Source organism: Amphibalanus amphitrite, unplaced genomic scaffold (assembly GCF_019059575.1).
Source record: "Amphibalanus amphitrite isolate SeventyFive unplaced genomic scaffold, NRLGWU_Aamphi_draft 001397F_arrow, whole genome shotgun sequence".
NCBI classification, from domain to species: Eukaryota; Metazoa; Arthropoda; class Thecostraca; order Balanomorpha; family Balanidae; genus Amphibalanus; species Amphibalanus amphitrite.
The window spans coordinates 122,216-145,223 of record NW_024882890.1 but is presented as its reverse complement, the minus strand read 5'-3'; the positions used below and the strand labels follow the sequence as shown (position 1 = coordinate 145,223).

The window sequence follows — 23,008 nt, the reverse complement described above, 5'->3', positions numbered from 1 at the left end:
TTAGACAGTTAAGGAAAAAAAAAACAAAAAAAAAAAACGATGGAACAGAGAGAATGCTTGCAACGTCTTCAAACTCAGAGCTATTTCTAATTTCCATAAAGCCCTAAAGTCCTAGTCTTGCACCGACCGAAGACCTTAAATCATCGACAGATATATGAAATTAAGTGTTGTTAGTCAAAACACCTGAAAACATCCCGTTCCGTATCTCTCGGAAAGGTAAAACGACACGACACCGTTAACCGCACGGGTGCATGACGATTGTTTTATTTTCGAAGCTAAAACTCGACTTTTAGGTAGGTAGGTAGGTACTTTGTTGTGTGAAATGTCACGATGACCTGGCTTGAAGTCACCAAGACCTTAGGTGAGGCCTTAGAATGGATGAAAGCTGCATAATATTTATCATCCCTGGTTTAGGGTTTGTGAGTACCTATATATGGAATAAGACATATAGGCCATATCAAATTCGGTGGCACTCCAAACTGCCATCTTCATGTCTTCTTGGATACGTCAAGGGTGTTTTTAAGCCTACTAGCCTGACGAGGAATAGATTCCCCTTCATTCATATAAATTATTTTACAGACAAAGGTCGTTATAAAAATATTTTAGTTTTAAGGAGAATATACGATATAAATATACCACGTTTCACCCACACTGATACATTTTTTCGCGCCATTTTACTTCTCGTAAACGTTCCAGATACGTCCCGCGAGGTGTTCATGATAAATTCACAAATCAATATGAGACAAATAGACACATAACAAACATAGAGACAGTTAGTTCATCGGTGCCAGGCCCATAGTCAGGAGCGCCTGATTGGTGCTGCCACCTCCAGTGGCATTGTCGAACTACGGGAAACGGCGCTCGGCCTTCGTCAGTAGCGGTGCCCGCTCGCTGGCCGCTGGATATGACGATATCAGACGCGTGTGGTGTGCTTAACGACTGAAATTTATTTCACACAATAATATCAATACGGTGTAAAATTTTGACCTCAGGTCACCTAAAGTCAGGTCATTATTCAACCGTCAAGTTGGTCCTTCCTAGCCGACGCGACAGTGCCGTGGAGCCTGCACCAACCATCCGGCATCCATGGAGGGTTGATGAAACCCCTAATGACGGGTTTCCATCGATTGCCCGGCATTACTTAGCCTTCGCCCCAGTGGGGGGGGGGGGGCATATGTAACCACCCTGTCACGTTTTTTGCGTGTGAATAAAAAAAAAACCGCGGCGCGTAGCGCCGCACCGCTTGGAGTAACTTTCTGCACATCAATTGTGGACAATGTGTGAAATTTTTGACCCCAGGTCATGTCAGGTCAGGTCACCAGGTCAAGTTAACTGACCAAGCCTAAAAAAGTTTGCAATCATGTCCCGTCTGCAGTGTTTGTCAGAGAGGCTTTAAACTAGGTGGATTGCATGATGTTATGGGCGCCTATAATTTGTATACCTCAGATTTTTTGTATCCGTGACCTAAGGTCAGGCCAGTGGCGTGACGTTACCATTATAAGTCAATGGAGAAAAATGAAAATGTCTCTAGATCCGTGTGTACGCATAGGAACAGTCCAAATATTTCAGAATCGCAATGATTTGGACCACCCGTGACGACCAAGGTGTCTTTTTTTGCTGATAGTCTCTAGAAAGGTCATCCGAGGTCATTTGAGGCTACAAACAGATTTTTGCCAATAACTCTCGATTGGAAAGAGATAGAAAGCTGGGGATGGCCTCATTGTGTTAGTCTTGTTGAGACGCATCGACTGATATGCAACATGACCTTTTCCGGTCAGGTCATGACCTTGACATGAGGTCAAATTTTCAAGTTGGCCTTTTAAGGTCAAATTATAGTTCATTCGACGCGTCTCGGTGACAGGAACACGATTCTGGTAATACAAAGTTCGTGGCTTTTTTATTCAAAAGTTATTGCCGAAAAACACTTTTCGTAAAAACGTTTCGTTCTCGGTTAGTCTTGTTGAGACACATCGACTGATATGCAACATGACCTCTTCCGGTCAGGTCGTGACCTTGACATGAGGTCAAATTTTCAAGTTGACCTTTTAAGGTCAAATTATAGTTCATTCGACGCGTCTCGGTGACAGGAACACGATTCTGGTAATACAAAGTTCGTGGCTTTTTTATTCAAAAGTTATTGCCGAAAAACACTTTTCGTAAAAACAGCTATTTTTGGAGTTATTGCCCTCTGGATTCTAAACCGTTGACTGAGGTCAATTTTGATAATGACCTTATCAAAAGAAGAGTTCAAAAGCTATCGATTGCTTTTCCATGCGTTTTTCTAACTATCATAGTTCCTGAGAAAACGGCATGTTTTCTGAAAAGTATAATGACAATTGGCAAATTTTGATCTTTGATGACCTCTGGTGACCCCAATATTGCTCTAAGATGAAAAATAACTGAACACTTTCAAACGTATGCATTGAGCGCTATCGACTGTTTTTTACCGCGTCTTTCTAGCCCTCTTAGTTTTTGAGCTAGAGGTGGGTGGTAACATATGCCCCCCCCCCCACTATGGCGACGTTGGCTTAGACCGCCACTGGGGCGCGGGTTAGTAATAGAGAGCTGCAGTACCTACCTCACTTTTATTCCAGCCAAGCCTTGCGACACCTACCCCATTTTCAGGTCAGGTCTTGTCACTGAACTATGACGTCATAAGTCAACCTTTGCACGATCCAAAATGTCGAAACTTAGCAACGCCATCAGTGTTAGGGAATTAAAGCAAACTTATCCCCATAGAAGCTGTCAAGTTCTCTTTCTTGTCTTAACACGCGCAGTGGAAGGGGGGGGGGGGGCGGATTTCGCCCACCCTTCCTGTTTTTCGCCAATAACTCGCGCCGCAAACATAATATTAATGTAAAATTTTGGCTACCTGTCCAGAATTGAATTGCGGATCTTACCGTGCCAGAAATGAGAAAATCGGTTCACAACTTTTCTAGAAATAGCGGTGTAAAGTCAAACATCCTGCCGCGGCGGCGGCGCGGCGGCGCGGCGGCCGGCGCTAGCCGTTACGCGCCGCCTGAATTGTAGACTGTGCCGGGGCGGGACGGTTACGTCTTTACATCGCGCTCCTTACCGCTGATTACATTAGATTTGCGTCAAATTTGGTGAGAAGACTGAGAAATGTACAGGCAATCGTATGGTCAAAGAATTTTGAAAATCGGCCGGTAACAACTTGAGTTATGAGTGTGTAAACACAAAATTGTGATTGCCGCGTTTCCCGCGTCGGCCGATCCCGCTTCAGCCGGCGACATCTTACCCTTACCAGGCTTCTAACCAGGGTTGTATACGACTCAATCAATAGCAATCAATTCAATCACGACAAATTTGGGAAACCAATCAAATCAATCAAGTCAGAGCAGTTTTCGGGAATTGATTCAATCGACTCAAACGCGACAATGAAAGGAATCAATCAACTCAATCAAACGACTCAAACCAAGACATACATTAGGTTTTTTGCCCCACCAACTTGGAAAAGTGTCCATAGCAGTCTGGTGTACCTACCTACCTACCTACCTACCTACCTACCTACCTACCTACCTACAGAAGAAACATAAAAATTTTGTCATTTAAACTTATAAATTGCCATGCCATTCAAACTTTCTATGTAATAAGGAAGGATATCTAGTGATGGACAGGTGGATCATGATATTGAGGTTCAATGGGTAGAATTGGAGCAGAAGTGTCATTTATTGGGTGCAAAATGACCCAGTAGTTAGTTGACTCGCCCCTTAACCCAAATCACCACCTTTCACCTAAAAGTTGTCAATTTAATTTTGGTCATATTCCAACTCCATTTACACTAAATATCAGATATTGCAGTTGAAAGTTGGCTGCTCGGATTTTGGCAGTGTTCGTGATTTGGCCATTTACCCTACACCATGTCTAGTTTAATGGATAATATGCATCAATAACATATTAACCATAAGGAAATATCTTACCTGCATCATGCATGTGACGGTTTCGGTTATACAGAGACTGACGGGCAGCCTGAAAAATCATTCCATACAATGTGCATTTGAGACATGGGATGTTGTCGGATTGGGAAGGAAGAGATTTGAAGTATTTAGCGGTCCACGATTCTGGACGTGGCATGTCAATGTTAGGTACCTATGTATGTGAAGAATTCAAAACATTTTATTGCAATACAATTTGAGACTGTTAGGACTGGGGGATAGGGATGAGGATTAAAAATATAATTAAAAGGAAATGGAGAGGACAGGGACTCTGGGAAAACGGCACGGCGCGACTGCAAAACAACGAAAACGTTTGGTTTTGCCAATAAGTATGCTAAGCTTTTATAAATCCTTATTCTACTTCTTCTGACTTTGCGGTAAGATGACGTCATTGATTATCATGTAGTGTGGTAGATCATCATAAAATAAATCGATTGTACAGCACTAATTTCGTTTTAATTATTATTTCATTTGAAATAAAAACACTTAACAATATTCGGTAAATATTTTAAGGAAAATGAAATATATTAAATATGTTATGCTTAGGCTCTCAGGAGAAAAGGATCAACAAACGTTCTGCTGCAAATTAAACAATGCAGCAAAGTAGCTATCAATTGTACGTAAACGTAATCAGCGAGACGAAAACGGCGCTTTTGTTTCAGTTATTTTTGTGGGGGTTTCATATATTTATAGAGTTCAGTGGGTTGTTTCTGAGGAGATGTGGAGATGTGAATTATTAATTAATCACACTTTATTAGTATGTAGGGCCTTGCACTTTATCATCTGGATTAAAAAAAAAAACGTTTCCTGCTGAGTGCAGAAAGGAAGCTAGGTGCATCGCCAGGTTCTAGATTGGTGCAGTTATTGCAGTCGAAAGTCAACGTTGGCTGTTCATGTTGTTTAGGCCCTGTTCTTTATTTGGCTATCTACCCCATATTGGAGTTGTGATGACAAGCAGTTTTCAGTGTAGTTTTGTGATCTTTGGTGTCAGCAATTGGTGTCATTATTTTTCGTCAACTAAAACTTATTTGAACTTTCCATTCAATCGACTCAATCATACGAGTCACTCTAATTTTTGGGAATCAAATCAGTCAACCAGTCGCTAAAGTCAAACGAGTCAGTCAACCAGTCATCTCGAAAAGTCAATCGACTCAATCCAATCAACTCAAAATACGCGTTGAAACAAATCAATCAATTCAATCGACTTGATTGGTATACAACCCTGCTTCTAACTGCCATATTTATTGTTGGATTAACTAGAAATTCACTCTACATACTCACAAATGTTTGGTCTTTCGTATAGTGAAAGAAAATTGAAAATCGGTCGGTAACTTTTTGAGTTATCGGCGTGTAAACGCAAAAAAGTCGCAAATATGGCAGATTTGACCACATTTGACCTCATTTGACCTTAAATATATTGACCTAGAGTCATGAAATTCACACACAACAGAGTTCCCCATGGCCTTCACCTACCCTCCAAATTTCGTTATTCTAGCTCCAGTGGGAGCTGAGATCTTAGGGGGGGGGGGGCGACATCCGCTCCCCCTTCCACTGGGCGTAGTACTCGCAACCCTTCCACTGCGCGTGTTAAAAAAAGACAAATATTCATCGATTTCAGGCACTGCGAGAGGATATTTGCCAGAATTGCTCTTGGATCCGCCAGTGGACCGATACACATCTTTTGCATGGTTTAACTTTGTGACGTCAGGTATGATGTCGCTAATGCCACCAGAGTTTTTCGTCAATAGTTTTCGATTAAATTGCGGTAGTGTGTTTGGAAAGCCACCAATGGACCCAGAAAACCTGCTGAATCGAATGATATGCAACATGATCCCCTTCAACTAGCTTCGTGATCTAAATGGCCTTGAGCTGACTTTGACCTGAGGTCAACACCCTTAGTTGCTTTCACCTTAACAAAAAGCATACCATTTAATGCGCCTGAGCACAACGAACATAATTGTGTCAAAAGCGCGGTTCCGCACCTGCTTTGGCGAGTTTTTTTTTTCACCAAATACCTACCGAGCAAAGTTATTCATCACATGACCTGACCTCAGAGGTCAGCGGTTGACGTGGTGCCTTATAATCTTATAATCGGGTACAAATTCTATGCATTGTAACGGCACACACGCTCGCTTTTTCGTGAGACTCTTGCTGCATGAGGGGTAAATGGCGAGAGAGTTCCACCCACCCCCGCTGTGCGTATAAAAAATCGATAGGATCGGCGAGCCTAGGGTTGATTGTGAAAAGACGAAACTTGACCGTAAACTAAGTACAGCTTATTATTTTTAGATCCCTTTAAAAGCGTTTTCCCTTCCTAGACCTGCGAATACCATCGCTTTTCATTCTTACCCTCCGTATTCCTCCACCACTCTCCCTCTCTGTGATTTCCTTTCCCTCACTCTCTCTCCCTCTTTCCCTCTCATTCATCCTTTTCCTCTCCCTTCTCCCCTTTCCTCGCCCCCTCTATTTCCTTCAACACTCCCATAAAACCAACGACCTTGACAGATACATTTATTCTATGTAGTCGGTACATTGAATGCACATCGAAAAATATAAATTAAGGAACAGTATGCAGCCGCGCTCGTCGGAACGCTGGACCGGCGAGGCTGTACCTATACGGCTGTCTGACTCTCGGTAAGTATGCTCGCGCATACTTCGTACGACTGAATGTGTGCTGGTGTATGTGTGCAGGTGATAGTGAAAGTGTAGGCTGTTTATGTTTGTATGTGTAGTTGTGGTTCTGTACACGCTCATACAATGCTCTCAGAGCACACGCGGGTCGATTGAGGCGGCATCCATGAGACCTTCCGTGTTCAGGACTGACATCAGTGGGTCGTCCGCTCTTTTCCAACAGTGAGACAATCAACACCAGCCCTTAGGAAAGGGGCAGACGTAAAACCGCCCTACATGGGACGCCCGAATTTTTGTGACACACATTTTTGTTGTGACGTTTGTAAGAACAAACCAAGCAGCGGGAACAGACACAGATAGAACACTGAAACTATGCAGCATGACTTTGTGATAGAATGTGCACGTGCAAACAGTGAAACGCAGAGAACACAGACGACCCCGGAACACGAGGAAGAGATCACTGAATTAGAACGATGGAGCAGGGCTGCCCGCCAGCCGTCATCCCTCCCCGCAGTCCGTTAGTTATTAACACACGCCTGACGACAGTCCGATCCGAGCGGTCCGAACCGGCTGAGAACACTCCGACCGACCGACTGACCACAGCTGGAGGTGTGGTCACCGACACTATGACCCAAACATGACCCCGCCAATGACCCCCGCGACCCAGCGGCTCACACCAAACACAGAGAAAACCGAGACACAGGGCGGCAATGGCGCACCGCCCGCCGCCATCCAACACAAAATCAGTCTCAGCGGCCGGCCGGCCGGGCCCGGGATCCGCGCATTCTGGCCGGCCCGACAACCAGACTCGCTCGCTTGTGACTAGGTTCCCTCCCTTACTCTCTCGTCTCCACACACCCAACACAGCGCGCCACCAGCGGAACACAACGGCCGGCGAGGTCCCGACCAGCGCTCAGTATCCGGCGACGCAGCGCCAGTCTCAGATGGAACTTCCTTGGTCCCGCCCGAGCCCTCGACAACCCCGTGCAAACTGCCCACGGTCCTATTTGGTTTGTGCAATAGCCGCCCTGTGACCGGCCTCTAATACTGGAGAATATTGTACTTTACCAGCACACGCACACACGCAATGGATTATGTCATGTCATTTCACTAGTTAACATCGGCTGAGCGATGATTGCACTAGGCCTGATACAAAACGGCGGCGGCACTGCCCGGGCCACGACACTGACCGGGTCACCGCGCTGCCCGGGTGACGTCACAGCCACGGACGCTCGCCATTGGCGGACGGGAGCGGACGTCAGTGACCGGGCAGCACCGGCGGCAGCAGGCCCGTCTTATTGTTCTGACTGACCACACACTTCCGCATGTGCTTCTCCAGGGTCGAGGCCACAGAGAAGGGCATCGTGCAGAATCGGCACTGATAAACGTCCTTGCCCATGCGCCCGTGGGTTTTCATGTGCCGCGTGAGCTTGCTGCTCTGCGCACAGGCGTAGTTGCACATGGTGCAGTGGTAGGGCTTTTCACCTGTGTGCGAGCGCCTGTGGACTGTAAGGTTAGAACAGTTTTTGAACACCTTCCCACAGAACTCGCAAGTGTCGCGGCGGCTACGCTCCCGTTTGGGTGACGGCGAGTCGAGACCGATGCGGCTGCCCGGCTTGGGAGCGAACGGCGCGTGCAGGGGCCGCTGGGCCGCTTTCAGGGCACCCTCGGAGGCGGCCTTGGCGTGACTGAGGAAGTCGGGAGCTGAGCGCGGCGGGAAGGGGAACTCTCGCGACATGGCCATCGGCGGCAGCCAGAGCCCCGAGGGCCAGGTCGGCATGCCGGTGTCGGGTTCCCGACCAGCCAGGTCCAGCTTCAGGCGGCGGGCCGGGTCGAAGGCGGCTTCCAGCCCGAGCAGCGAGCCGCGACTGAGGTCCAGCGCCGGCTGGTGGCCCATAAGACCGGCTCCGAACTCGTCCCGCACTTTGATGGTGCTTCGCTCGGTCCGCTCCGCCGCCTCGCCCTCCGGCGCTGAGTCCCGTGCCTCTCCCGACCGCGCCTCGCCGTCCCTAGCGGCGCCATTCTCTCGTCGCGACTCTCCTTCGCGAGACTCTCCGAAACGCGACTCTCCGTCGCGAGTCTCGCTGCCTCGCGTTTCGCCGCCCTGTGCGTCGCTCTCTCGCGTTTCGCTAGCGGGCGCCTCGCTATCCATGGCGTCGCTATCGGGTATTTCGCTGTCGCGGCCGTCGCTATCTCTCGTCTCGCTATCGTGTGTTTCGCTGTCAAGCAGTTCGTCATCACTATGATTGCTGTCGCTCAGGGGGTCTTCGTCCTTTCCCGATTCGCGTAGCGCCTGCTTGTACGCATCCCTGTAGGTGTTGATGTTTGAGAGTCCAAATTTGTCCATCAATTCTCCGACCAGCGATGATTTTTCCGACGATGGAGTCGGCGGCAGGTTGTTGTTGGGGGTGAGCGGAGCCGGCACCGGCGTGGAGGTGGTCGACTTGGTCGACAGATCCTCCGGCCCATCCACCTCAGCCGTGACGGAAGAGTCCTCGCCGTCCTCATCCAGGAGCTCCTCTTCTTCCTCTTCCTCCTGGACGCTGGCGTCGTCGTCCTCATCCTTGACATCATCGCTGGCCTGCGAGTTTTTTTCCACACTGAGTTCGAGTTCCTTCATGTGCGTCTTCATGTGCCGCTTCAGTTTGCTGCTCTGCGTGCATGCGTGGCTGCAGATCTTGCACTTGTACGGCTTCTCACCGGTGTGGATGCGCCGGTGCACGATCAGGTTACTCTGGAACCGGAACACCTTGTGACAGTGTTCGCAGGCGCGGGGCCGCTCCTTGCGGGCTGCCTTTGGCGGACCGGTGCGCGGGGCAGCTGCCGGTGGCTGTGCCACGGGGCTCGGACTGGACGTGCTCGGTCCGGCCGGAGAGCCGAAGGGCGGCGGCGAGACGCGAGCCCGCTTGGCCGGCGGTGTGAGGAGGTCGGCAGCAGTTGGTAGCGAGGCGCCCGCCAGCTGCCGCAGCCGCTGCGAGTAAAAGTCCAGCGGCTCCATGGGGAGGGAAAGCGGCGGCCGCGGCCGCGGGCCGAGGTCAAATGGCGGCATCGATAGCGGCGCGCTCAGCCGGAACTGCTCTGAGATGATGTTCTCCATGCGGAAGTTGTGACTAGGTGGCCGGCTGAACGGCGCGTTCAGCATGGAGGGGAACGGCTTGTCGGCGCCGAGCGGCATCCTCAGGAACGGCAGCTCGAAGCCGGCGTGTGTGGAGGAGGTGGGTGCCAGACGCGTGGAGACGGGCGGCAGCGGGGGCGGCGGCGGCGGCGGAGGGGCCGGCTCTGGCGCACACCGCGGCGGCGACGGTTGCCGCGGAGGAGGCGACGAGCGGCGCGGGGAGGGCGATCTCCGGCGCGGCGGAGGAGGGGACGGAGTGGGAGCCCGGCAGGCTGCCGCCGAGTGGTTCTCGTAGATGTTGACGCCGTGGTCTTCCTGGACATGCTGCACCAGCAGCCACGCCGAGTCGAAGCCTTTCTTGCAGGTGAAGCACACGTACGATCCGGGCTCTGAAACAAAAACAAAAGTACATTAGAGACCTGATCCAGCTAAGCCTTCCCCGCACATAACTAACTCAGCTTTTAATGCTATTTCACACATTTTACGTAACATGCAACAGCTAAACTCAATCACAAACTCGCTAATACGCTGAGTAACTCTTTTTTTTGTCCCGAGTCTGTCTTTAGACCCAGCTCAGTTGGTACCGATCCGGCTCCGCGCGTGCTCTTTCCGTCAGCTCCATCTCGGCCTCCACCGCTCTCCGGCCGGCCATTTTTACCGTCGCCGCCGTCCTGGAGAGAGGTGTTTTTGTCGGCAGGCCGCGACCATCCGGTGGCGGAGGCGACGGCCATTCCGGCCCCATCTCCGGAGAGGTCGCCTAATGAATCAATACGGCGCGCGCTAGGCAGGCCAGCCGGCCGGCGGAGGCACAGCGCGCATCATCAACTAGCCGACTGGTGGGCACTGGGCAGCAGAGAGCAGTGGAGATCGGTGGAGACCGACGGAGACACACGGAGAGAGACGGAGACAAGCGCAGACAGGCGGAGGAAGAGCGGTTACATGATGTGCAAACAGCCGGAAACAAAGAAAAAGACAAAGGTGACAAGAAGTAGAAACGTAGACATTTGGAGAGGGATGCTGATAGAAGCAATGAAGGTCGTCTGAGGGACAACGAATAGTAGCGGGGACAATCGAAGCTAAATGAAAGTGGAAACCATGCTGATTGAACTGCTGATAAAATGTAGGATCAGAAAACCTTACAAGACCAGAAGATAGGAGCGACTTTAGTTCGTTGTTTAATTAACCCTATGATTAGGTTAGAAGAGTCCAAAAATGAACACGCAACCTTTACGACATGTGCCGTAGGCAAGTGTGCTCTCCGCTTGGTAATCCTGGTGTGAGGAACTTATACCCACCAACTAAGATATCAGGAAAAGGTCATACGGTCAACTTCCAAGGTAAACACAAGGAAACTAGAAAGATCACGTAATTAATCGCTGGTGTAACCATGTAATCATCCCCCCCAAATTACGCTCTGACACACAATCCATACCAAAAACCCATGAGTAACCTCTCGAGGCTACCGAGTTCCATCCAATTTTCATGGAGTGAGTCCAGAGATGAACCCCAGCACGACCGTCTGGTCCATCTCGGTAAGTTACGTGACTGACCGTCTCACGCCTGCCAGCCAGTCTGTCACCGATTAAAGCTGAGATTAATATCCGGCGCCGGCCGCCAAGCCACTCGGCCAGATTGATCGAGACCGTGATCTACGCTCGTGTGGCGATCGCTCGGCGCGTCCGACGGTGTTATGCCAGCCGGCTCTCGGGGGCTGCCCAAACACCTCCCCACCCCTTCTCAGCCGTTTGGGATGTGGGCCGGTTGATCGGTAGATGAGCCCGTTAGAGGCCCCCCGGCGGCGCAGGAGTAGACCATGACACCACCGATTCCTGCTTCTCGCTGTCCTGACCGTTTGACCTTCCGCGCCCACAAAACGTTCCAATCTCATACACGTTAATTCAATTTGGAGCATGTGCGTTGCCTGGCCACCTCAGTCAGCCCGTCGGCCCGTGGGCTAGCCCCGAGGGACAAACAATGCATTCGTAATCGAGCGGTCAGGTTTCGCAAAAAGGTGGAGGCGTCAGGGGCGGGTTTCGTTGTTGTGGTTACCCATACGGGCGGGATGGGGGCGGACTGGCTCCACCCAGTTTAGACCCACTCAAACGTCAGACTGAAATCCGTTGTTTGATAGTGACCAAGTACTGAGCATGGCACATCAGATGCCGTACTTCACACATGACCGTGAAGTACGGAAGTGCATGATATCAATTATCGTCAGAGTTGAGTGCACCGTGCCCATCACCGGTTTCAGCTGTCTCTGTTCCGCTGCCGCTTTGAACATCACATTCTGCGCAGCTCCCGGACAACATTATCACAGCAAATTACCGCTGTGACGTGTCGCTCCCCGCCTGCACACCAGATCGGCCGGACAGGCTCGCCCGATGGCATCAGTTTAACTAACGCGCGACACGGTTTCGCCATCTACCCCTTCCGGCGGCGTTCAATCGGGCGCTGGTCGCCGGGGGACGACCGCCAGCGGTGTCCGTCAGCGGCCAAATGAAGACTGGCGGCGCGCCGGCCGGCCGGAACAGCCGACATCGCGCCGCGCCGGCGGCCCTCAAACATTTACAGGGCCGGTCTCACTCCCAGCGGTCCCGTCGGCCGGCGCCGCCTGATCTTTCACTCAGTGGGTCGTCATTTCATTTCATTGTTTCAAATCCGACGGCTTAAATATGCTCCTCCAGCTTGGATTTTCTCTGGTCTACTCTCTTCCGTTTCTCCTTTTCCCGCGCGCTCTTTGCTCTCTCCCTTTTTATTTTTCTCTCATTCTTTCTCTTCCCTTTAAATAATTCATTAATGCATGCTAATTTCACCTATAAATGGCACCTGAAGTCAAGTAGCTGAGGAGGAACACATTGCTCGACGCGTCAAACGGAAAATGCCCCGAATAACGATTATTTTTTTTTCTTAGATAAGAATAACCGATCATCAATGACGTAAAATAACAGATCAAAGGCATACGCCACCTTTCTATCCTCCGACTCATCACTCTCTCTGTACATCCCTCCCTGCGCCGCCGCTCTGCCTTCAGTGACCCCCGCTGCCACCGCGCGTGCGGATCGTTACTGTTTTTCATCGCTCGTCGTCGCCCGCCGATGCCGTCGCGGCTGTCTGTGTCGCCGGGTGCCGCTTCCGGACAGCCATATCCGGCGCCTTCTGCCCGGCCACCTCGCCGCTTCCGGTCTGTCGCCGCTGCCCTGGGGCGACCGACGGTCATTTCTGGCTGCCGGACCGTCTCCAAGAGGACCCCCGCCGGTTGGGTGGGTCGTTCGCGGGCCGTCTCGCTCGTTTTGAACGCCGCTCGCTTCTCCAAACAGGCCAAATCGGGCTTGGTGTCGACCGGCCGGCGGGGGGTGGCCGACGGTCAGCGGGCGGTGGGTCCGACAGGCCGACAGCCCGACAGGCAGACAGGTCGACAGGCGGGGTCGGCGAGACAGGCACACGGCGCAGGACAGGCCGCGGTGGCAGACAATGCGGGGTCGGCGCTCGTCATCGAAGGGCACCAGAGGTCACCGCTGGGGCAGCGGGGGCGGGCGGTCGAGCGCACCACCGTCCGACGCGGCGCCGTCCAAAAATACAACCGATGGGTCACGGTTGTGACGCCAGAGGGGCCACACCGCCCACCGGCCAGTCACTTGGGATGTCCTATGAGTCTGATGACGCCACAGTGGTCTAGTGACGTCACAGGAATACGTGACGTCACGTCCGTCGGTGACGTTTGGGCGTTAATCGCGCGCGGCCTCCCCAGTGGCCACGGAGACAAATGAGCTGGGCTAGCTGACGGCGGCCAGAACGTCCGGTGGACCCGAGGGGCCAGTGGGGCGTGACCTGCCTGCCAGAATCCTCCCCGCCGCTCCCCAGAGTCCCCACTGTCCCCACTGAGCCACCGGCCCCGCCGACACACAGACGGACACACAGAGACACGGCTCATCGCCGGGGGCGGCCGCGGCGAAATGGACCGGCCAGCCACTGAGCCGGTGAGCCTCCGTCGCCCTGCGCGCCAGGGAAGGGCCATTAGAGACGGCTCGTCACCGCCGCCGCTGCCACCGTCACCGTCGCCGTTACCGACGCCGTCGAGATTGACATGGGGCGACTCGCCGAGTCTGTAAAGCCCCGGGCTGCCGTCGGAACGGTTTGTATCTTTTCCACGTGAGCTTCTTCAGATATTCTTCAACTCAGTGTGGTTAGAAGCCGTCAAGACTTTATCAAAAAAGGGATTTTCACGCGTTACTATCCACTTCTGTGTGAGCATCTCACATTCATATTTGTGATGTGAGCTGCATTTGTATACCCGAACCATTTATCAAGCCTTGCATACCATATCCTCATGTCTCATGATGGACTGTCAGAGAGCATAACATTTTCGCTCATCTGGCGTATCGCGCTTTGTGGCTCCATCCTGGCTCCGTGAGAGGCCACGGGCCCTCGGAAGTGGTCATTACCGGTCGTTGGGAGCGGTCGGCAGCGGTTGGGGTCGGTCGGCAGCGGTCGGGGTCGGTTGGGGGGCGGTGGGGGTGGTGGGGACGGTCGTATCGTGCCGAGAGCAGGTCAGGGCAGTCGGGGGTCAACATGCATGTCATGTGGGCGTTCAAAGCTCGTTCTAGCTCTGTGTTGGTTGGCAGCGGACAGTAAAGTCCACAGGAGGTGGATGGGCGTCAGACCAAAGAACAGGCACGGATATTTACCAGACCAGACACGGAAACACTTGTGTAGCTGGGCTAGACAAGGCTAGCTCAGGTTTCTGCGGTTAGGTCACAAATTATTTATTTATTTATTTCCATCATCACCAACAGGGAGCGCCCCACTAATATAGGTGAAGTCAATAAAGTAACGCACCATTGTAAAATAACTCGTGCAAGTTCGCACCCATTTATGTACTGAGAGTAGTCGGCAGAAGCACACCAAATCTTTCCTTCCTAGACGCGAACCTTCCGAGTCCCCACTCCTCGCATTCCCCACGTCTATCTCTGTCCGGCAAGTTTGTCCCGGCGTTCCAGCCGGCGCAGGCCCAGTGTCACCTGTCGAATTCTTGGACAGGGCGCGCGGCGGCGGTCGGCAGGGCGAGATGGGAATCGGCCGGCCCCCCGCCGGCTCTCTATGATGGATGAAGGAGGGCGGCCAGGCCCGTCGAGCCAGGGTCGGTCCGGACTCCGAGCCGCCGCCGACGGCTGACCTCGGTTCATGGAGTGGAGAGCTGGGACAGGGAGATGTCAGGGAGGGGTGAAACGGGGTGGTGGGGTGAAGAGGTGGGGGTGAGTGAGTCAAGGGGGTGATGGGATGAATATTGGAGCGGGGAGGAATGCTGAACAGAACAAAGGATAATTCGTTAGTGCTCCTAAATATCGGAGAACGACGGTGACCAAAGGGAAAAGAGAAAATAAATATTCGTTAAGCTGCAATTTCTCTTGAACGTGGTGAATGGTGATAATATGTTTCTTCAAAAAAGCTAGGAAACTGGATCATTATATAAAAACGCTGTTGCGCTTATATCTTTATGTTAGCCTAATTATCTAATAACGCCTGTACAATACCCTCACCAATAATCCGTGGCCTAACACCCCCTGTTCCCTACATCAATGACCAGCTGTCAGTCCGCGTGTGCCGGAAACAAGCCCCTGACGTGGTCCAGGCGGCGGATCGGCTGTCCCGTCAGGGCGGCACGCACAACATTCGATCAAACACGGCCCTGTCCACCCCGCGCCGAGACACGTGGCAGCACGTGATCGCACGTGCAGACCCCGGCCGGACACGTGAGACTGTGTACCGACATCTGGCTCAGAGCCGCGAGAACTGCCGCTTAGACAACCCTTTCCGCGGCGAGTAAAAAATACTGGCCCTCCGAAACCATAAGTGTCGCTGCATTCACTCGGCAGGACTTGCACACACAATATCAAATTATCAACCATTTATTTTTATATCCATGGGAAGTACGTACTTTCCCTTTCTCGTTAATCCTCTCTCTTTGCGCCCCAGTCCAACTAGTCCTTTCAGAATCTCGCTGCTTTGTGCGGGCGCGGCCGTTGTGGTGCCGGGTTTCGGGAGCCTCGCGGCGGCCAGCGCCACTGTCACCCGCGCCGCCCGGCGTCCACCGCACAGAGAGACAACTGATGAATGATGATGGCCCTTTAATGATGTAAAAATATCTCCGGCTCCATCCATTAACCGGCGGTGACGCCGACGGCGGCGGCACGCTGGCATTAACCCTTACCTCCCGGCCGCGGCGGCGCGCGCCGCCTCATTACGCGCCATTTTTTAGACGTCAAATGGACGCGTCCTATTCGGAAATTATGGACAGGCGCGACCACTGGCCGGGTTAGCCATGGGTGCCTGCGGCGCGGCTGACCCGACGTCCAGAGAGGTCACCGGACCGGCGGACCACGCCGGCCGACCGGAGAGGACCGAAAACCGTGGGACGAGACGGACAGAGGGAATCAGAGTCCGAGCTGGGCTTAACTAGCTGTCAGCAAGGAGCTCAGGCGTTCTGTCGGCACTGAGTGATTCGACAGGGGAGGAAAGGGGCGCCGGGGACTACTTCCCCAGCGATCATTTCAACAGCAAATGCGCGTTCAACCCCACCGCTGTTTTGTCTGTTACTCCGCTCCCACATCACCCTTTGTCTCAATCTGCGTTATTGTGAATTCCCAGCGCTTTTTTTCGGCCGCCGGTGCTCATTTCGCAGCGCCGGCTCGTCTCTCGCCCCTTATCTCTCCCCTCGGGAGGCCACAAGTGCGGCCGGAAGGGTTCGTCATCGCCACCACCTCGGTCGTCGTTGGCGCACAAGTGTTGCCAACGACGCGATTTGCATGTGGGCCGCCCCAGGTGGACCGTATGGGGGCGCGCCGGACGGCCCCGTCACCGGCCGTCACTAACGGCGCCAGCATGCAAATGGACCAGTGTGCGCCGCCGCCGCCACCGCCGCCGCCGCCGCCGCCGCCGCCGCCACGGGGCCGAGGGTGGCACAGCCGGGGACACGCCTCCAGCATCACCAATGGTGCTCCGACTGGTGACACACCACTCCGTCCGGCGACGCAGCTGGTGTTGGGGCGGATTTCGCCGGTGGCGGTGGTGTGAGTCCTCTGTTTGGAGCTGATTGTACATCAGAACATGGGTAAGATAATCCGCCGAAAGAAGATGATAATGATGAACTGGCTATGTGTTTTTGCAGTTGTATTTAAATGGAATGCGGAAATTGGTATTGTCATTAATTGCTGACGTTTGGCTACGACGGCCAAGTTAGCCAACTGCTTGTATACGTAAATAATGAATCGGAAGAAACCAGAAACCGTACCGTCTAATTTGGAGTAGGGCCTATTACGCATTCAGTCTGAGTGATAAATGACGAACATGGGGGCAGCTCTCCTCAAATTAAAAAGGGTTGCCGCCGAGGTAATTATGACAGAATAATTACCAAAAACAGCGCTGGTCAGAAGCGATGGCCGTTAATTGCTTAAACGTCTGAAGAGAAGCCGGATCTCCGTATTCGAAAAAAATTCACGGTGATCACAGGAAAATCATTTAATCTGACACAACAAATGCGAAATTGGGTAAGCAAAGTCAGGAGAATGAATTCAGGTGCCAGACCACTTGAGAAACCTTTATTCCGCGAACGTATCGGCCTGGGCACATATGGGGCGGAACGGGGAGGGCACCGGGGCACCGTGCCTCCCTTTGACTTTGCCATTTTAACATTAGCCCTATGGGCGTTGCATGGAAAGAATGGGACCAAAAGTCGGCAGTGCCCCCCCCCCCTCCCCCCTTAATTGAAGGTGTTCCGCCGCTACTGCGTGGGACTGGGCACAGAGGCCAGTCTCCACTCCGAGCCAGCTAGTGTTGCCATCTGGGGGAGGAGTCGGCAACTATCCAGCGTGCACTGCGGCACAGTATATCCCAATCCTTTCAGGCGGCTGCTCTGCCGCACGGCCCTTGGCGAGCGAGACCATTCAGCACAGCACTACGAGAGCAGGGCGAAACCTGAGTCGTTGGCCAGTAGACATACATAACAAAATAAACGGAAACAGCATTCCATTTGCTCATGTATATTCCAGGACCCCCGTCATCCCCAAACCATGAACCGACGTGAGAAATCCGTCTCGGGAAGGAGCGTCGAGTAGGAAACGTTTTCCGTCGGACCTCATGGCTAGCGCCCCGTTCATATTCATCGCCACTTGCATAACACGACCTCCAGCTTGGCGTAACAGTCGACTGCGTGGGATTCTAATGAATTGTCGGTGATGGCGTCTCGGCGTGCGGGCTCGCGTTTCTCTCCTTGTCACGACCGTATTTCCATAAGCGTGCTGCAGCGGAACGATAGCCGCGCGGCGCAGGTTCATAAAATCATTAGCCGCTGGCGGTCGTGTGATGTATGGCGGCCGCGCTGGTCACCCAGGGTCACACGGGGTCATCAATCACGGGCCGGGCTGGCCGATATGCCCAGCTGATCGGCACCGGCGGCCGACAGACCTTGACTCTCCCTTCCGCGCGCTCGGAACCCGCCGACCCCGCTGGCCGTTCGGGGAATGTTTCAGTCCGACGTATTATATTCAAGGCTTTAGCACATTAAAAGTGTTGTAGCCCCTAAGTTTAAGCCTCGCCCGCACATGCCATTTTCCCATCCTAGAACGCACATGGGGGGGGGGGGGTTGCCACCCCCCCGCGCCATTTCGTTCCTGTTGGAGATAGAGCTTAGCAGTAAAGACCAAAAAGATTCTTTGGGAAGAGACGAATCCAATGACACCCAGTTTTACCTTCTCAGGTCAGTCATTGACCTTCCAGGTCAGGTCAAACTAAAAAATGTTGCTGTTTTGGGTCACCGTTGGATATCAAGTGCGCTGCTTATCAAATACCAATGACGATGCTGTTTTCTGGTGCCAAGCCAGCTAGAACCTCTTTGTCACACTATCCGACCAGAATTTTGCTGCTGAGGTCATTTCAGGTCAAGTTAGGTCAAGGTCAAATATATGTGTTTGTATGTCTGTGTGTGTCTGTGTGTATACTGATGTGTGCACCGATTTTTTTTGGGTCCATATCACATGAAATCATGATCTAAGAAGCTTTTACCAAAAATGCAGTCAAAAAACTTCACAAAAAGTAAATTCAGCTTGCCTAAAACGCAATTATCTTAGATGACCTAGGTTGACCTTGACCCTGACTTTGACCCCTGTACATCGTCGAACAACATGTTCCATGATAGGTGGGAGGTGAGACTGGCAAAAAAGGCCGAAATCAGGGTGTCAAAAGCTCACAAGGCCCATGGCAAACGCAAGATGTTGAGAATTGGCCATTTGGGTCATGACATGACCTGAAAAACAAGGTCATATCTCCGAAACCAAAAATCACAGAAACTTGAAATTTTCAGTGGACATCAAGAAAGGATAGACGAGCAGCTATACGAAAAATCAGCCTTCTAGCTCTAAAAATGTTGAGTGCAGAGCAGAAAGACTGCCTGGGGGGGTGGCAACCCCCCATGTGCGGGCGAGGGTTAAGGGTTAAGCTAGGACTCACTGGACGCAGAGACCCCAGGTCCAAATTTGTCGTCTAACGCAACTCGTAGGAATTACCTAATGATCGTCAAACCGCAGATTATCAGATCCGATTCGTCTCCATCAGAAATGATCTGTTACTAGGCAGCCAGCAACCAAATCAGGTCAGAAGACCTACGGCGAAACGAAACGGTGGACATCGAGACTGGAGAGCACGGGAAAGGAACAGGGAGGGACAGTGAAGAAGATGGGAAGGGATGGAAGAGAGAAGAGAGAGAGAGAGAGGGGGGAGAGAGAAGAGAGAGAGAGAGGGAGAGAGGCAGAGAGGGAGAGAGGGATAGAGAGAGAGAGAGAGAAAGAGAGAGTTAGAGAGAGAGAGAGAGAGAGAGAGAGAGAGAGAGAGAGAGAGAGAGAGAGAGAGAGAGAGAGAGAGAGAGAGAGAGAGAGAGAGAGAGAGAGAGAGAGAGAAAGGGAGAGGGATAAGGAGACGGCCATGGACACGGGAGAGGATTGGGTGGGAAGACGTCAGAGGAAACTGTGTGAGGAAGACAACATCAGAGAAGCGAGTGGACAGATAGATGAGAGAGGGGAAGGGAGAGGGAGAGGGCTGGAGACAGTAGCCATTCTCAGCGGCGGCCGCCCAGCGGAAGCCAACCATTAGCTGCCGTGATGCCGACGGGGGTGTCCGGAGGGTTGTCCGGAGGGGGGGGGGAGGGGGGGGGGGAGGTCCGACAGCGGCTATCTCCGGAACCGCACCCATTAGCGACACTCAGTGATGTCCAAAAACACCCAGAGACACCCAGAGACAACCCGCCGTGACGCTCGCTGACGCCTGCTACTGACCAGCTAGAGGTAGTGACACTGGTGACGAGTAGCTAAGGGTAAAAAATCGTCCGTGCGGTGGAAAAATGTGTGACGGTGGGTGGGACTTGTATGTTGTGGAAATTCTCATGGGGAATCGAAATTAGATTTCGAATAAAAAAGTGGAGTTCACTAGACCAGGAAAAAATTTATTGCAATAAACTACGCCGACTAGAAACCAGCAAAATAGCCCATCTCTCCCGCCAGGACGCGCTCAGTAGTACGCACGACACTACGGCTATGAGCATATGTATATGTAAGCCTCCTCAGGCCGGAGAAAGGCCGTCTGGGCGGACGGGCGGCCCGCGTCACCGCCGTCCAAGCCGCTGAATTCATCCTGTCACGGTCCGGTCACGGGACCTGAGCGCGGCACCAGCCTACCAGCCGTGAGGGGCATTGTGTTTGCGCTGTAAAATTGGCGCCGTTCCGCGGCGGCGCTTCACGGGGACTGCTCACGGTGAGCGCACACAGAACGGGAGACAATTCGGGACGCGGCGGGGAGCCCTGTCGCCACGGATGGCCCCCGACTGACCCATTTTGTCACCCAGTCGTTGGCTGCTTCATGTAGCAACACTACGAAGGAGATGTAAATTAAATTTGGTAGGGAATGCTCTACTGTCGTTTCAAGACTACTAAACATAGCTTCAGACAATTTAATTTAGCCAGTGACTTCGATAAAACAACACAAGCATGCAACTTTCACAATAAAAAAGGACTATTCAACAACAATAAAAACAGCGAAAATGCATGCATCAATATAAGAGCAATCATCCGGAGAGAAATCATGCAATACGTCCGAGAAGTTTCCATAACCCTGAGCGTTTACATCGGAGAATCCTCAAACACCATTCGAGTTGCCGAGGGCTGCCTTCGTTGTACTTACCGGAGTCGGTGGTGTTGGCTCCAGCGTCGACCAGACGCCTCTGCACCTCCTCCTCCCTCTCTCTCCTGCTCTCCTCCTCCCGCTCTCTCCTGCTCTCCTCTTCCCTCGAGGACAAACTGGAGACGGACGGCGTCGGCGACAGGCCGTTCAACTGCAGTTTCTCGCGGTCGCCAACAGATGTCAGCAGGCGTCGTGCGCCCCCGCTGGGCCGCCGGCGCCCGTTGAGCTGGTCGGCAGGCCGGTCGGGCGGGGGACTGGCCGCCAGGGGTTCGGTGACGGCTGGAGAGCCGGCCAACACCCGCTGCTGCACGAACCGGATGACGTCGGACAGCTGGAAGTGCCGCTGGCAGATCCCGCACGTCTGCGTGTTACTGGCCGGCTCCGGCGCTGCAGAGAGATAGGGACAGGGGCGTCAGCTATTTGGAAATAGGGAATTTGGATATCATGGGCATTCGTGGTACTCATTTGACCTCAGAACTCATTACAGCCACATGCTACGAGAAATCACTTTTTTGTACATACTGCGCGCCACTTATTTATTATAGCGAAAAGCTGATTATTCTGTTCCCTTCCAGCACGAAAAATATGCTCTGGGATCTTTTTTAAAGTTGGGTGACATTTCGCGTACCAGCTTCACGTTTTTGCTATGATTGTCCACTGGCTAATGTATATGTCAACAGAAACTATCGACTAGCCGCCGTCCGTAGTTTGTAAAATGCCTCCACCGTCGGTGGCCGGTGCCTGTGGTTCAGTAATGCCATTCACCAGCCAGTCCGCAGCGAGGCGGTCTCGGGGGTGAAGGCTGAACCACAGACTCCCACCTCTCCCACACCAACTGGGTCAGCGTGAGCGCCCCGACCGCTCCCGGTGGCTCCGGCGTCTGCCGCCGTCCCGTCCACCCCATCTGCCGCCTCCCGGCCCACCCTCTGGGCTCCCTCCCCCGGCGCACATCAAAGCCTCTTCCACAGTCTCGACAGACATCACTCCAACTGGCTCCGACAGCTAGACCTGGCCTGATGTCCATCTGCCGACCACTGGCCGACGCTAATTCATGCATAATTTCACAACACACACAGAAAGAAATCGGAGCTGCCACCGGCTGCCGCCGACCGCCGCTGTCATACAGCTTTGTTTGGACTACTGGTGGCCGAGAGCCACGTTAGACCACAAAACTAATTTACATCTTAATCTGGAAATAAAACCTTGATTTGGGCAGCGGTGGCTGTCACGCTACCGGTGAGGGTAACATCAATAGGGAGTCCGGCGGTTGGCTACAGACAGACAGACATTCCCTACCTCCGTCCCCCTTACTCGAGTCCGTCAGTCAGTCCATCAGTCCGTTAGTAGTCATCGAATCCTACAGCGCGTCAGTCTGTCAGTCCATCAGTCACCGATGCAGTCAGTCTGTATCCCAGTCTGTCCTCCCGTCGCGGTAATAATCCATCGTCTAGTTATATGGACTGGACAGAGCCCATATCATTGTCTCAAACGAGCCAGGAGCCCGGAGGCGCAGCGTCCATCAATGCAGGTGGGCTGCGCCGCTGATAAGGCGGTAGTGTCGGATGACGTGTCATCAGAGGGGATCAGTGGTGTCCTGCCCCAGCTGGACTATCAGGTGACCGGCCAGAGGTCCTCATCCCACCGGAGGCGGCAACAGACCACGGTCCACTGCTCCAGTCGTAGCGTGTCACGATCGATTTGCCTGCGGCTACGCTGGCGGAAACGCATATCCCGCCGCAGCAACTGCGTCTGTCTGTCGGTGTGGTTATGACGTGATATAATGATTTGCTGACGGCCCATCGGTGACATATTTTTGCTCTTTGACGAACAAAAGAGTTACATATACTATATCGTCACGCCTGGTCGATAGGAGATTCTTACCGCCACATATGTTTCACTAGCGCTCGTTTGAGCCCGATTTCAGTCGCTCAGCTCTCGGCGGGCGGACGGTGGATTATGTCCGAGGGCGGCAGATGATCTGGGCGGGGGCGGGGGCGGGGGCGGGGGCGGGGGCGGGGGCGGGGGCGGGGGCGGGGGCGGGGGCGGGGGCGGCCGACATCGCGTGCTGCTGTGTCGATACAGA

The 23,008-nt window shown here is 52.9% G+C and overlaps 1 protein-coding gene across 1 annotated transcript in view; it reads right to left on the bottom strand.

The window, feature by feature from the left end:
* Window positions 1-6,453: 6,453 nt before the first annotated feature.
* LOC122372764 (B-cell lymphoma/leukemia 11A-like) overlaps window positions 6,454-23,008 on the bottom strand; it is a 51,224-nt gene continuing 34,669 nt past the window's right edge. The window contains exons 3-4 of the mRNA XM_043350321.1: window positions 20,926-21,312; window positions 6,454-10,091 (exon numbers count right to left, since the gene is read on the bottom strand). Of these exons, the coding sequence (XP_043206256.1) occupies window positions 7,846-10,091; window positions 20,926-21,312 (2,633 nt within the window). The 3' untranslated portion in view covers window positions 6,454-7,845. The remainder of the gene's footprint in view (window positions 10,092-20,925; window positions 21,313-23,008) is intronic.